The 14,960-nt window shown below is 48.1% G+C and overlaps 7 protein-coding genes across 7 annotated transcripts; 3 read left to right on the top strand and 4 right to left on the bottom strand.

The window, feature by feature from the left end:
* Nucleotides 1-20: 20 nt before the first annotated feature.
* Nucleotides 21-2,200, bottom strand: AFUA_2G16990 (uncharacterized protein; the record flags this gene model as incomplete). The annotated part of the gene is made up of 2 exons (XM_750943.2): nucleotides 21-1,043; nucleotides 1,115-2,200. One exon carries the CDS (start codon nucleotides 2,198-2,200, stop codon nucleotides 1,412-1,414), a length of 789 nt encoding a protein of 262 aa, XP_756036.1. The 3' UTR covers nucleotides 21-1,043; nucleotides 1,115-1,411.
* A 1,321-nt stretch (nucleotides 2,201-3,521) lies between these two features.
* Nucleotides 3,522-6,523, top strand: AFUA_2G16985 (uncharacterized protein). The gene is made up of 4 exons (XM_001481637.2): nucleotides 3,522-3,805; nucleotides 3,942-5,119; nucleotides 5,203-5,626; nucleotides 5,683-6,523. Exons 2-4 carry the CDS (start codon nucleotides 4,851-4,853, stop codon nucleotides 6,223-6,225), a joined length of 1,236 nt encoding a protein of 411 aa, XP_001481687.1. The 5' UTR covers nucleotides 3,522-3,805; nucleotides 3,942-4,850; the 3' UTR covers nucleotides 6,226-6,523.
* A 48-nt stretch (nucleotides 6,524-6,571) lies between these two features.
* AFUA_2G16980 (cysteine-rich PDZ-binding protein) lies at nucleotides 6,572-7,212 on the top strand (the record flags this gene model as incomplete). The annotated part of the gene is made up of 3 exons (XM_001481636.2): nucleotides 6,572-6,875; nucleotides 6,937-7,060; nucleotides 7,127-7,212. The coding sequence occupies exons 1-3, from the start codon at nucleotides 6,696-6,698 to the stop codon at nucleotides 7,210-7,212; spliced, it is 390 nt and encodes a 129-aa protein (XP_001481686.1). The 5' UTR covers nucleotides 6,572-6,695.
* A 330-nt stretch (nucleotides 7,213-7,542) lies between these two features.
* On the bottom strand, nucleotides 7,543-8,732 carry AFUA_2G16970 (mitochondrial 54S ribosomal protein mL46; the record flags this gene model as incomplete). The annotated part of the gene is made up of 3 exons (XM_750941.2): nucleotides 8,638-8,732; nucleotides 7,908-8,578; nucleotides 7,543-7,845 (listed from the first exon to the last, which is right to left on the bottom strand). Exons 1-3 carry the CDS (start codon nucleotides 8,681-8,683, stop codon nucleotides 7,543-7,545), a joined length of 1,020 nt encoding a protein of 339 aa, XP_756034.1. The 5' UTR covers nucleotides 8,684-8,732.
* A 153-nt stretch (nucleotides 8,733-8,885) lies between these two features.
* AFUA_2G16960 (CAF1 family ribonuclease) lies at nucleotides 8,886-11,147 on the bottom strand (the record flags this gene model as incomplete). Its single annotated transcript, XM_077804244.1, has 5 exons — nucleotides 8,886-9,726; nucleotides 9,781-10,420; nucleotides 10,470-10,696; nucleotides 10,758-10,850; nucleotides 10,913-11,147. 5 exons carry the CDS (start codon nucleotides 11,145-11,147, stop codon nucleotides 9,176-9,178), a joined length of 1,746 nt encoding a protein of 581 aa, XP_077660404.1. The 3' UTR covers nucleotides 8,886-9,175.
* Nucleotides 11,148-11,820: 673 nt separating this feature from the next.
* Nucleotides 11,821-13,208, top strand: pex26 (the record flags this gene model as incomplete). The annotated part of the gene is made up of 2 exons (XM_750939.1): nucleotides 11,821-12,269; nucleotides 12,335-13,208. 2 exons carry the CDS (start codon nucleotides 11,821-11,823, stop codon nucleotides 13,206-13,208), a joined length of 1,323 nt encoding a protein of 440 aa, XP_756032.1.
* A 246-nt stretch (nucleotides 13,209-13,454) lies between these two features.
* AFUA_2G16940 (uncharacterized protein) lies at nucleotides 13,455-14,340 on the bottom strand (the record flags this gene model as incomplete). Its single annotated transcript, XM_750938.1, has 2 exons — nucleotides 13,455-13,905; nucleotides 14,024-14,340. The coding sequence occupies 2 exons, from the start codon at nucleotides 14,338-14,340 to the stop codon at nucleotides 13,455-13,457; spliced, it is 768 nt and encodes a 255-aa protein (XP_756031.1).
* Between the last annotated feature and the right edge of the window lie 620 nt (nucleotides 14,341-14,960).

Raw genomic sequence — 14,960 nt, 5'->3', positions numbered from 1 at the left:
TTTTTTTTACATGCTCCAAGTTGAGAAAATCAAGTTGCTTTGTATTATTTCTCGCTTCTAACCTGGACTCTCGTCTGGTTCTCAATGTTAGCATGACTGCACAGAATTTCACTAAGGCATGTTGTGCACAATGGTCGAATCCGAGGATCAGAAATCTCTGCATTCAAGAAAAGGAGAGGCACGAGTGGATTCAGTATCAGGAAATAATAGTGTGTGGCGCCATATGGAGTATACTTAGTCCCATCTGTACTGCTAGTCATTTGGTAGGACCCTCTCCGTTTACGCCGTCTTCCGTCATGTCATGAGATAATTCCGCTGTTATTTCTTGCTGTTGAAGAATGTGAGAGTCCAGTTAATATTCAAGGACCTTGGAAGTCAAGCATGGAAAGATTTGATTCGACCAGTCCCTGAACTACCTCACCCTACGATAGTAAACCATGGTTCGTGGAAAGCAACTTCAGTGAGGCATGTGCAATGCAACACTAGAGCATGAAATCCTCGTCTTTCTCCAGACTCAGTTGCGATCGAATTACTCCTAAGTATCTATCCATTGTACTCCGTACTCATACGAATAAAGGGGTGTCTTTGCGGGTCAACCTTCCAGCCAACATCTTATAGTCTCAACTCCTGCCTCCTTTATCCCCGTTGCTATTTTTCGCTTGGGGGCTTCGATGCTGTCCTGGTCGTGGATTTCTCACGAGCCATGGAATGGCTCCCTCGGTTATCTGTCCTACCAACAGAGTAACCAGTGTAGCCCTCTTACCCACAACTTCCCGTGGAGTGCAGAGTGGCTGACTCCATACTCGATCGGCTGAAGTGAGAGACCATATTTCTCGGGATGGCACTGCCTATCTATTAATTTCTGGTAGACTCGTGACCTCAACAGCAATCTTGGTTGGGTTGCTCTACCAGTGTCGATCTTCGTGTACATGCTGCAGGTGTTGACTTTTGGTAGAAAATATGGTGCGGGCTAAACGAAGAATGCAGCTCTCAGACACCCTTGCGAATATAATAGAAAGGTTGACATCTTCTGAACCATGTTACTTTTTTTTTTTTGTGTCAATCTTGGAGAGCAATGCAATGAAGTCATAGCAGATACCACAAGGAGACTAACCAATGTTCATTAGGACAGCGACAAGATGTGCGACCATGCAGATTAGGTCGTTGGAACAGAATAAGACGTCTAAGAAACACAAATGCACACCTTTAACAGCTCATAAAACCTTGACTGGAAGCCTGAGGAGATCAACGCAAAAAACAAAAGAAAAAAAAAAAGAAAAAAAAAAGAAAAAAAAAAGAAAAAGAAAAAAAAAAAGAAAAAAAAAAGCAGGCTGCGATCACATAAACGGAAAGAGATTGGGACGAAGGTATCTGAGAAGCCATAATCGAGAGCGGAAAACAAACACTGACGTTAATATATCTCCAAATCCTCGAATTCCACCACCAACCCTTCCTCAGAGCCGGCCATGGCGCTGCTGCCCAGCATCGGACCATTCATCACCGCCCACATGGTGCTATTACGCGAGATATTGGCCGGCCGGCTAGCATACACACCCACATGGACACACTTGTCCTCTACCCCGTAGAAGAACCATGTCACTTCTCGTAGCTTCTTCCACGTGCTGCCCACAGCACCCGGCGTCCTTGCAAATGGGGACAGTGTTGGAATCTGATACCAGACCATGAGTGAATGACCAACGCGCTCGAACTTGATCCGCAGAGAATGCACAGTCGTCGGTCCATTGTCAGGCAGACAGAGGGGCGAGACACACCAGTCAGCTCCGTCAGCCGTTGCACTGACTGAGGATACGTTCACTGTCCCCGAGCAGAATTCCATGCCGGCTTTGACCCATTTGCACGGCCGCAGAGACCGGGATATTCCGTGACGACTAAAAGGCGTCACTGGCGATATTGGCACATTCTCTGAGGAGAAGGACTGAGGTGCGGCTCCGGCGAAAACAACGATGCCGCCTTGGTCTGATTCCATCTCCCAGTCCGCACTCACTGTGACTTCGGCGACTACGAAAGGGTTTCGTAACGAGGTAAAAACGATAGGTGCCGTAGCAGTATCTCCATTGGGCGGCTTCCGCCAGAGGTCCGTGTTAGGACCGGCAGTAAGAGTAAAGTATTCCATACACTCCGGTAGTGAGAATGTTGAGGGCAAATTCAAAGTACTGAACGAAGAACCACAAGGAGGCATTGTGCGAACCGTCTGGGCGAAAGTGTTTCAAATTAGGGATGATTGCCTTATGAGCGTTTTACTTGCAGTCGAGCTCTGTCTTTCTCGATGCAAGTGTCGAAGCTGCATGGAAATTCCTGCCTAATATGAGTTTTCAAAGTGCAATAGCCTGGAAGTCGTTCTCAATATACAAGTCAGACAGTGATGGGCAGAAAAACACGAAGAGGGAGAAGACAATGGATGATCGCATTATCTTGTAAAAAAAACGAGTAACTCTCTCATCACAGCATGAAGCAAGGGAGCTATAGTCCTCTCTCCTCGGGGCCATACCATGCCGCGAGCAGATGCGGATCAATGATCCCAATTATATATGTGAAAGTGAAGGTCAAGACAGGTGTTGATCAAGAGTGCAGACTTACCCAGTCTGGGCGCAACGAAGCAATCAAGCTAGAAATCGTAAAGAGATACTTCAGGGAAAAGCAAAGCCTCTTGGATGCCGAACGAACGAAGACAAAATACTGAGGTTGTGTACTCGATAGTACGATACAACTCGCGCAAGGAGTCAGAATCCAACGCAAAGATGAACCTCAAGTTCTCAACAGTAACCTTGATTCGCAACGCGATGTTTGTCAGAGGCTCACGACAGTTCAAATTCTCTGTTAGCAGATGATGGATGACTCTCAGAGATTCAAAGCGCGTCATCCTGAGACGCGCGCAGAGAATAGCCAACTTATAGTGTCGGGGGAGATGCCCTCTTTCTCGCCCCCTTTAACTGGGTAGAAGAAACCATCGCTTGGTTGGTCGCGACATGTCGGGTGCTATTTTCCAGCACCTTTCTGGTTCCATTCACGCCTCAAATTTTGATACAAACTCAAGTGTGAGTGTTTCATTTGCCATTCATGTGTTGATCTGCTGTCCAGTTGCCGCAACGCGGTTCATAAGTGGCGGGTCAAGCTACAATTCTTGGAACAGCAAACAGCCCAACAGATTTACGCAAGTGATAAGCTGTGGGGTGAACGGTCCGATCCCGAACAGCTGAAAAGATAAAACAGCCAGGGACTGGTCTAGTTTATGGACTTTATGGCACAAGCTGAGGAAGAGAAGGAAATCTAGTGGCAGGGTTTGTTAAAGTGTGGAGGGTATCGTTCCTATTTATTTATTTTGCCACTGCCAACACAACCCTCTGCCACTCGGACTTGACGATATGTCGGCTATCTGCCCAGAGCTGAAGTCAGACTGATTGTTTACCATGATGTCTTACGCCACAGGTAATGGTCGAGTTTTTCAACCATTGCGAGTTCTATCTTGTCTTCGCCGTTACTGAAGCACAGCCATTGCCAAGGGGACACTTTTTCTGTGGCTTGTCCTGCACGCTTCCCTCTCTCCTAGGAACATGCCTGTGAATGAGCGAGTACAGGGATCAAACTTGTCAGATCATGCACGAAACCTCAATTGGAACGATGAACAATAAGCATGCTTTTCCAAGCAATCAAAGCAAACAGTTGACGAGTACACCAGATCTCAATCGAGGTTGGAAGACAAAGTATTAACCAGAAGAGCGGATCCGTGTATTTAGCAGAGTCCTTGTCTTCTCATCAAGGGTACCCGGTCTTTGAAAATCGAGCTGTATGTCTTCCTCAAGCTGTCGCGGGCTTGCTAGTCTCGGTTGCTCTCAGCACACAGATGAGCACTCGGAAGATTGAATGGCAGCCTGTGTTCTATTTGTGTGGACATAGCGACTAACAGCCTTGTCTTTATCTAGATCATATTTAAAGTTACCACAACACGCCCAGGCCGCTTCAACTACCACGCCTGCTACACTGATGTATTGTCTCTCAGAGATGATCTCGAAAAAGAGCTTCACGGAGTCGAGATATATGCTCGGCCTCAAGCTTTGATGTTCTCCAGAGCACGAGCAGACAAATCTCAAGAGGCAGGGGGTTGATGCATTGACTTGCTTACCCTGCGCGCATGCAATCTCATGAGCGGCTAGGAATCCGACACTCGTGCCGCAAATATATCGGGTGGAACTTTAAGTTTGCCAGGAGAAGCCTTTTGCGGGAGATTGAGACGGGGGAGCTCCAAGACCGATAGGGATTCAGAGGTATGGAAGTAAACTTACAATTGATGAATAGCATCAACCAATTTCCTATTTGGTTCTCGTTTCAACAATGACTGTTGTCGGACTCCTTGGATGACGAGTGTGCCTGGCAATGACTTGTCCGGCTCTTGGCTCCTAGCCTCCAAGAGACTCTACTATCCGCCAAGCAAAAGACAGCCTTCGGACGAGGCTGATTCGGGAATGACTTGTTCGATTTGGCCAAGGATGTCCATAAAAGTCGCTAGACTAGACCAGAATCAACCCAAGCGTGATCGTGTTGGGGTGCGATTTTCGTATTTTGCTAATTCATGCTCTCTACAGCCCAATAATCGGTTGTGCTTAGCCCCCAGCACCTCGTATCCCCAAGGCTGAGCCTCACAATTGTTTGTCATGCTCGTCGCTAATATAAACTATCGCAAGCCACAGAAAAAGCATACTTTTGAGCCTGACTCCTATGTGAACACTTGAAAATGAGGCTCCGTCGCTAATTCAGTGCCGCATCCTCCAACAATTGTCCACAACCTGACTTCAGCGGTTGTCTTCAAAAAGGAGCGTGCGTCGATACTCATAATGTTGTTACCACGAAAGTCTAGGGTCGGGTCCAGTGGTCATTCTTACTCCAGTTATAACAACTCGCCATGGAACGAAGATGTTACATTTTCGATGTACAGCGTGTATGGAGGCAGATCGAACTTCATCACGCAGCTCGCTTTCGAGTTCCTCACTTTGGGAGTTCTATTTCTCTTCCTTTTTGGCTGTTTTTTCATCAGACAGCCTAAGGCGCTGCCCAAGTGTCTGCCTAAGAAGGCTCTTGTCTTCGGGATTTTGAGCTATATCCTGTGAGTAGAAAATAACCCATTCGCTTCCGCAATGGAAGATATAATTGAGAAGACGAGTCTAAGTTCTAATTTTTATCCTCTAGCGCCGAGCTCCTTACAATCCCTTACATGTTCTTCTATATTTGCGAGGTCACAGTGAAGCAGAGCTATGTTGTCATGTTAATGCTCCAAACGATATTCTGGCTTCTAGCCATGTTTCTCATATTCTATGTCTTCTACCGGGTCATCCAAGCATATCTCAACCGAATTGCGAACGGCGGCAAGGCAATCTTTCCCGTGTCCATACTGCACTGGGTTCTCCTAGGTGCTTTGGGAGTTCTCATGGTGGTCAATGCTGCCATGTACATTGCTCTCCTCGTCATGGAGGTGAATGGAAGCATCCAACGGCAAATAGTCAGACACTATAACAAGATTACTGAGGCTCGCATCATCGTCGAATGGCTGATGTCTCTGGAGGTTCTCTTGTGGACAACCTACATCATTGCGAAATCGAAATTTAGCAGCAAGGTATGAGCCGACCTGTCGTCTAACTGTGTACCTGTTCGCTAATAGCCTTTGATCAGACCGGATCTATAACCCTTGCTTTGGGAGGCTTCTTCCTCTTTGTGCTTAACCTCGAGCAGCTGATCGTGACAATCATGTACAATTTCGAATCGAAGATTCCACCGCCGTATTTGAACATGGCCGTCTCAATCGTCTCCTTCTTCTGCACAGTCGGCATATATTTTGGCCTCATCTTCTGCTGTATCCAATGGTGCAAGGCCAGCAAGTTCTATTCTCAAGAACATGCTCAAAACGTCCAGCATGCCCCATATGCACAGCACGCTCAGCATATTCAGTCTCTCCCTCCTCCTCCCCCTCCAGGTAGTTACGCACCTATGTCCTCATATCAGCCATATCAACCGCCGTCACCGCAGCCTCCTAGCCATCAAGCATTCTCCGGCTACTCGAGCCCTACGAATGGCGGCTTGAGCCCCGTGAATGGTTACTCGAACCCGACGAACAGCAACGGACAATTTCCTCCAGCAGAGCTCCACAGTGAGAGCGATACTGGATCCCACGGGCTCCCATCTAACCAACAGTACCAACACCATCCTCACGCATGAAAGGAGGGATATTAGTAAAATCAGTCGACTTTTTCCGCAAGAATAATTTTCCTATCCCATTTGATGATACCATTTGCGTTGGATATTTTCTTTTTTTCCGGTTGAGTTTGCGGTCTCTTATGATATTGAACGATGAACCCGACATACCCCGTCTGAGTCTTTACTAAACGCATGCTATGCATATAATATAACTACGTTTTCAATACCTACGTTTTCAAATAAAAATAATCTTAAAGACCCTGTTTTCTGATCAACATGTACCTCTTTAAACCCATTTCAGTAACCCGCACAAACCAACCCCGCAGGGTGCATTATAAGTCAGCGCCACCCACCAAGTCTCCACCCTGACATCAAGCCCAAATAAGTGCCACCCAACCGACGGAGCCACGGACTCCAAGCAAAAGCGACAACCATCAGAACCTAACAACCACGACCACGAAACCGGAAATAAGGCCACACAAAAAAAGACCATGGTCTGCGCAAAGTGCCAAAAGAAACTCAAGTCCACGGAACTGGTCACTCCAGGCGTCAAACGCAAGAGTGAAATGTACTATGGCTCGCCGGCAACGACCCTAGGCGGTGGTGGCGGAGCTGGACCTGGCCCTGCTACGAAATCGAAACCGACGTTGGGGAATACCGGTATTGGAAAGGTATGCTCTATCTCTTTCTGAGGAGCAGTGCTATTCAAGTGACCGAACTAACGGAACATAGAGTAAACTGCTCAGCGCCAAGGCCAAGAATCCATATGCGGCGTACTCGTCGTCTTGTGAGTTGTGCAAGACTAAGACGGAGCAGGGGCGGAAGTATTGTCAGCGGTGTGCCTATCAGAAGAATGGTAAGTTCTTTATCTTCGGTGTCCTAGGTTGATCTGTGTTGAAGCAGTTGCTGATGAGATCAATAGCTTGTCCAATGTGTGGGAAGAGTCTAGCTGGGAAAACTGCAAAGGACCAGCCCGTGGTCCAGGGGCAGAAGTTCAACTTAAAGTGATGCAGAGTGTTTTAGTGTCCGTTCTTCAGCTTGGTTTACTTGGTTTCATTGGGATAGATGTTAGGCGTGGCGTTTGGGTTGATATTATTACGACTCCATAAGAACTGGGATCATTAAGCTGAAAAATGATTGAAATCAGAAACTTAGTTATACATTTCATACTACAGCAGTATATGCAATTCAGTGACCTATAAGTGGAAACAATCACCCTCAACCCAAAAGAAATGGTGCGCAACAGCTCTATCGATACAAATCCTCCTTCAGTCAAGCCAACGGTAAAGAGTATCATAAATGCGATACACAGATTCTCTGTACTTCGGACCTAGGCATTTACCGCTCAGCCAGCATGTTCTTGATGTTGCTGTAGTACTGGGGGAGCACGAATTTGGCAATCTCCTCCTTAGCCAGCCACTTGAAGTCCTGCAGACCCTGTACGTTGGCGGACAGGTCAGCCTGTCCAGCCATGATACGACCCTTTATGAAGAATGTCTTCTCGCCGAGCCATTGTTGGCCAGTTGCGGGGTCGGTCTTGGGGTGTCGGAAGTTGTAGACGTGGTGGCCAACAGGGTGATAGCCAACCATCCAGGTGTTCATGTTCACACCAGCAGATTGTTCCAGGGTACGTTCAGCGGCCTGTGCAGGCGATCAATTAGTACCCCAGAATGGCCATACGCTCGATTTCAATCACTACTCACCACGCGAAGGGACTCCCCTGTCTCGACCGGCGAACTAGGGAGTTTCCAGTATCCCTCCTTGGTCTGGACAAGAAGATAGAGGGTTCTCTGCAGAGCCCGGTTCAAGCTCCTCTGGTCATTCTTCTGGTCCGCCTCCGTCACTCGGGGGAAGGGTCTGGGAATCTCCTCCTTCTTGCTCGTATCTTGAGAAGTGGCATTGGCAGTACTCTCTGCATCCCGCACAAGCATCTCAATCTGATGCTCTGGTTCGGACTCAACGGCTCCCACGAGCAATTCGTCATTCCATGCTTCCTTCGAGTACGCGTTATATTTGCCGATGTCGCGTGCCGGCGTCTGACGCTCCCGAATCTTACGCTTCCAGTCCTCGTCAGCTGGAGTACCTCGCTTGAAATAGAAATATTTTGTAAATGGGAGTGCCAGTCGCTCGTTCAGCCGTTTCTGGTAAAAAAAGTACGCCTTTTCGAATGGTGTGAGATCACGGGTGATTTGCGGAGGACGCGATAGGGCCACGCCGGCCTTGATGATGTGTGTAGGTTTGACGACGGGAAATGTTGAGGCAGGAGTTGAAACAGTTTCTGAAGCTGAACTAGGCGCAGCCGTGGAGGCATAATTGCGGCGAACGAGTGTCTCTTGACAGCTTCTGCAGACACGAGAGTCGACTATTGAAGGCCCTGAATAGAAGTCAGAAAACGACCTAATCAAAGTACGGAAAAGTTAAATTATTGCGTACTCAACACAGACGCTATGCGCCTGGCGCCATTGGGTCCTGAAGACATTTTTTTACAATGCAACCACTGGACTCGTCCTCGTCAACAAGTCCGTCCCCGATAATCACCAGAGAAAAGTTGGCGGTCACCTGTCTACCAGAGCCACGCTAGTCCTACACGGGCTAGAAGATCAGGTGACCTAAGCCCTTTTCTTTCCCATTTTTCATCACAGTTTCTCCTGTTTCTTTCTTTTCTCCCACAGCACCTTTTCCTTATCGTCAACTGCGTTATGATTCTTCTACAACCAGTCGATCATTTAGTGGTGCTCAGAGAGAGTAGGCGGCCTTTTTTCGCTAGCGGTACCTTCTTTAATTCAAGGTGTACTGTTAGATAGACGCTGCGTACATTCTGCTACACTGCCAATCTTGGGTCACTGTAATCGACTATACTTGGTATGGTGGCGCCTTCGCGGTCGTTCTTGTTACCAATCGATGAAATATTTGTGTACAATCAAGAGAGCTTTGGGCTACGCGTAGTTGGACCTGTACCAGTGCCTTAAATTCACGGCGCTCCCATCACGCAAACTCTTTCCAATGTGCCAAAGACTCGCAACTTGTTCCCGTATACTTTCCAGAACTCCGCTCCCAGGCGAGGGATGAGCTCGCCATTGACAGCCTTCTGCATGACCTCCACAGAATCGGTAGGACCCAATGACAATCTACGGTCATTAATAGGTATATTACTGTCGACTTCATCTATGGCCTCCTCAATTTCTAGTAAATCAAATCTGGTTTCGAGGACTCTGCTCATTGGCGGTTTGGGAGATTCTGTACTGATTGGTCTTGGCTTCTGCTCAAAAGCTTTCTGTGCGCTTCCAGATGTTGGTTGCAATCTGCCCTCAGCATAGGCATCGGGTGCAACCTCTCGATACGTTTGCTGGAGATACGATGTGTCTTGAGCATCTTTAGTGGACTTCTGTTGCAGTGGTTCTACCCCTCCCTCGCGGAGCTGAGCAGACAGCCTGATAAAAACTTGGGCGGTTAGCAAGCTATCGTAGCCTGCTTCATGGTCAATTTTCTGAGTAGTATACTTGGAATGTTGCGGGTGTATGCCTGTTGTCTTCTTAGCCATCAATTCAAACTGACGATCAAGGAAGTCATGCGCACTGATTTTCGGAATTGCTTTCTTCGCCAAGTTTTCGTTAAGCTCTGAGAGTGACGACCTGGGATTGATGGAACCACAGTTGTGTGTGGCCATGTATTTGGTGTCCATCAAAACCGGAAACAATTCGTGCGCCATTGACTGGAACTCTTCCACTTTGCTTGGAAGAGGCCCAAAGAAGCAACGGCAAAAGTAGATAAGATCTGAGAAAATGTTATGGCCAACAAGAACAGGCCTATGCTCTTTCAATCGCTGCTTGAGTTTGTCTGAAAACTCGTTCAGAGGGTATTTTGGTTCTACAGCAGCGGAGCTCGCCATGATACCAATGAAGTAGCCGGAATGCAGATTGGTAAGATCTCCTCCGGCTAAAGCCTCAGCTACCCACCTAAAGCCTGTTTGTTTCCAGGTGCGCTCCTGAATTTTCTTCACTCTTTGCTCGCGGACAGATCTCTCACGTTCCTCATTGTAGTCGATGATTTGGATGAAGTCGGGTCTGCTGATTGCCACCAATGAAGGATATTCCACCTCTATCAGCTGGTGAACAAGCCTTTTCTGAAACCGGTTCAAGGCCGAGGGTAGAGACTTGGATGACTGAGAAACACCAAGGCGGGTTGGCGGCGGGATGTTCAGGTACTCTTCGCGTGTCTGGTACAATGATTAGCTTCCACAGGGGACCTAATGATGGTTGTCTTACGGCTCCCAATGCAAGCCAGTCATCTACGACACGGCGAACAGCTTTTAGAAAGGCTAACGACTCGTGCTCAGTCTCTTTGACGTCGATCAACGTGTGTGTTGCGACGCGGTCACGTCTTTCGATGGCGTTGGCAATAGCTCGTTTTTCTTCCTCCCGAGACAGGTATTGGACACCGTGTTTCAAAATGGAGTCGATGCTGAACTTGTTCTCGAGTAGGAACTCAATAGCTGGGCAGATTTGTTCAGGTTTCTAATGTCTGCAACTAAGGCGGCTATTGACTTGACATACCGCTACTTTGCATGGACCAGCCTCTCTCCACCTCTAGTCTCCGGTCGATAATCGGGTTCAAGTTTACGTTGTAGGGTTTCAAAGTATACGACGCTGTCGAGGGTCCAAGTCAACAGTCGGAATCCACAATGGAGGGCAAGAACTGAAGATCTGACCATTCTTGGTATCCTCGTGACAGATTGTCAGCCCGACTTGTAAGATCTGATATTTATCGGCTGAGTTTTTCACTTCTTCGTAGCGAGCCTGGAGGGACTGGGGTTTCCTGGTTGGGTTCGAAGAAGTAGTAGCGATCCCAGAAAATTCGAAGTCCATGGATACAAAGCAGCATGTTGCCAGATCATCCAGGATCCGGGGAAGATGATAAGGGAAAGTTTGAGCTGTTACATCCATCTTCTCAGTGGTCCCCTGAGCTTTTGGAAATGATCTATACGAGATCGAGAGCTGAGTGAGACGCAAACAGATAGAAATAATGGAAGGAGTTCAATTAGGAAAAAGAGGAGATGCCAGAGGAGCAAGTGATGCATATATCCAACTGATTGTAATCTGAATGTTGATCGAAGCTAGCATGTGGGAAGACGAATGAAGTAACACTTGCCCCGATCGACAGGTAATGAAACGAGTCTCGTGAGCTCCGCGTCCTTCATCATCAGCAAGTCCTCGCAGAGATGGTCGAATATTCTTTTCTACAGTCGCAATGTTTAGAACAATCAGTCTCCTGATAGGTTCTGCGATAACCAAGGTCAGGTCATGATACGGAGCAGTACCTCCGTGTTTTACGGACCCGCATCCCGTGACATCAGCCAGACCCCAGACTCAGGCAATGGCCGAGCCGAGGGAAAGCAGTTAACCCCAACTCTTGGGTTCAATCGGAGTCTAGCGACTAACAACTACCACCACTCACAAGCTCCGTGCATCCTTGCGAAGCTTCAATTTATGATACCTCTCCAACTTTGTCACTATCACTTGTGCCGCCATTGTTGCAATTTCTCACAATTACTATCCATTCCTCCTGCCCTCATCTCGATTCTTTCTCGCTGATCGCATTCTCCGCTGGCGGTGAACAATGGCCGAAGATGGATCGTACATGACGACGTCTCAGTCGCAACTTTCATCCTCCACCTCGTCCCTGTCTCCCTCGAAGTTCTTTTCAAAGACATATAAGAATGCTCGGGAACTCTATCTGACACGACGGTTGCCAGAGGCCTTGTCTGCTCTTGAACCTGCCATAACTGTTCCGCAAGCTCATGACGAGCGATACGTTAATGGTGACGACTCAACGCCGCCTATCGCGTCTGCTCAAAGCACTTGGAGAATCAAAGTATGGAATCTTTATATCACTCTTTTGAGTTCCATTCTCGAATTGGGGCCTGAGGAAGGGAAAAAGCAATTCGGTCAGAAGAAGTGGAAGTCCATCTCGTCCCAGGTGCGCGATGGGCAAATTTGGGAGACTGTAGTTCAGACTGGCTACAGAGGGTTGGAGGGATCTGTCGATGCAGAGGTCGTCTATAATCTGTCCGTTAAGCCTCTGCCTCCACCAATTAACTCCTGCACTGACACTGACTTCTATGCCTTAACAGAGCCACTCTCTTGTTGCACCACTCTGCTTCCCAAGCGCTAAACCAGCAACGACTCGAAACCTACCTCTCCTCATACGGCCAGCCCAGCCTGGACATCGCAGAGCATCTGCGCAATTCTCCGCCTCACCATTCCCATTCCAGACCGAACGGCGGCACTGACACTCCGAAAGATTTGGCAGCGCGGGTTAAGATCATTGAGCTCTTCACACTACACGTTCTTCCCCGTAATGAGGAATGGGACTATGCCAGAGAGTTTATCAATATGAGTGAAGTTCTGGACGAGGAAAGAAAAGATGTCTTTCTACAGACCCTCGAGGGAATCAAGGAAGAGAAGGAACAAGGAGAACTGCGCGCAGCGGCGCTCCAGCGCGAGAAAGAAGCTGAGCTGGAGAGACAAACGCGTGAGGAAGACCGTCGACGAGCGGAAGAAGCAGCAGCAGCCGAACGATTGGAGCAAAAGAATCAGCGACGCAATGATAGCAAGGTCGATTCTGGTATCGAAAAGAGCCGACCCAACGGCGCTTCGAAAGCCAAAGTGGGAAAGCCCGCGGACAAAATGTCTAGTAGCAAGTCAACTCCTTCAGGTCGCACTGCATTTTCGCCTCCTGCGTCGTCGAAAAATGTCAAGAAAACCGACAAGCCGGCGAGATCAAATCGAGCGTTGGCAAATGTGCTGCGCAATATTATGCAGTACATGTCAAAGACCGTGGCTGGCAATCCTCTGTCAATTGCTCGCACGCTCTTATTCATGCTAGGCATTATTGTGGCGCTAAGCAGGCAGAACATCCGCGAAAAAATTCGGAGAATCACTGGGTCGGGTTGGCAGAAGATCAAGGGCACTGTGGGGATGGGAGTGAAGGTGAGCTATATCTGACGAGGTGTCGGTTTTATCACTATTTCCTTGCTTCTCCCCCTGGCTCCCTGCCTTACGCATGATATCTTCGAGACCTCTGGCTTGCCTTTTCTTTGACCCCCAGGCCAGTCCGCTGGTCATTATGTTATATAAGATCCCTTCCATTTGTAAATGCATGCATCAATCTCTGTGAAAGGCAGAGACGGGATTTCCAATAAGCATTCTGGTTATGGATTTTCATCTTATCAAACAAGGAACTTGGTCATTTTAATCATTGCATCTATCCACGCCTTTATGGTCTAACGGTTCGTCCGCAAGTGAAAGCACAGTCATTCTGGAAGAATTGACATGGTCGCCGATTGTCTCAACATCCTGTTTCTTGTTTAGATTCTTATGCCACCTTTGCAGGGCATGAACAAAAAAGTGTGCTATACAGATCTGCTCCGTCGTATACAGCAACACAGGTACCGAGGTTCTTGCCTTGGTGTAAAGGTCAACTGGAGACCACATGGCATATAACAGGGGAATGCCCAGCGCGGTGCTCTTTGCGGGACCACAGAAGCAGACTGCAATCGTCTCCTCGGGGGTTATGCGCTTGAATATGTGTCGCATGCCGAACCTATTGACCGACAGTACTTCCGGTGGCCGTGAAAGGACGAAACATACGGCAGTGAGGGCAATGTACAGCGCGATGTTGAAGAAGACCACGAACAGGACACTTTGTATTGAAAGAGTTTGAAGTGCTCCTGTAGCGAAGCAGGAGGAGAATGTCATCCTGCCATGGTTTTCAGAGTCAGAGATTTTGGTTCACTTCGGGACATGATCATGATATTTACCAAACAATCAGCAGTAAACAAGCGGATCCAAGCTTCGCGATCCGATACGTCTGCATCACTCGTTCCGTCTGCTCTGGCCAGGCCCAACGCACCAGCTGTCCTATTACTAGGGGCAAAAGTGCGCTGAGGCCTAACTGTTTGAATACATCCTTGTACATCTCACTTAAATCTCCGTTCGCTTGCCTCCACGGATCGAATTCAGCGGTAGTGGGTAGCAAAGTGACAGTCCAACCGGCCGTGATGAACGGACCTAGGAAATTGGCAATGACAACCTCAACTAAAGCAGCTGCATCATCTCCACCGGCTGATCGGGTCATCACGACATTTGAAGCGATGGTAGTCGGTATACAAGCGGTAAAGATATAACCCGCCAGCACGGCCCGGTCGATATGGCCATGCGCATCTCCAGCCAAAATAATATGAACAACCGCAAGTGTGAGCGCCGGAATGAATATGAATGAGAAGACCTGGACAAGAAAATGAAGACGCCAGTTTAGAAGATGCGTAAGCAATTTCTGGCGTGGGATGCTTAGACCTGATGTGAGGAATATGATCGCCATCGCTCCGTACAGAATACTGTATTCAGCTCTGATGACGCCGCCATGCTTGGCTACGTTGGGGAAATAGTATGCCAAAACACAGGCGACTCCGATGCCTATGAGCAACCATTGGCGCAGAAGGAAAATTAAGATAGTTTTGCTGATGTACTTCAAGCTCCGTGCCTTCGAGGGACGTGGCCGCTCAGAACTGTCATTTTCGGCTATGCCGTGGTTCATCGCAAAGTGTTATTAAGCAATCAGTCGGTCGTAGCCCCTTTTCTGTGGTACGCCGCGATGTAGAGCACAAGGCAAATCAACTTCAAATAAGCGATGCTTGTTTGCTTCATGTTCACTGACAGTGCCTTTTCGGGAACGCCAATTCATGGGGCTAAAGACTG

The sequence above is a fragment of the Aspergillus fumigatus genome, chromosome 2 (assembly GCF_000002655.1).
Source record: "Aspergillus fumigatus Af293 chromosome 2, whole genome shotgun sequence".
Taxonomy (NCBI): Eukaryota; Fungi; Ascomycota; class Eurotiomycetes; order Eurotiales; family Aspergillaceae; genus Aspergillus; species Aspergillus fumigatus.
Note: the sequence above shows the minus strand (reverse complement) of the source record. Positions and strands in the feature narration are given on the sequence as shown.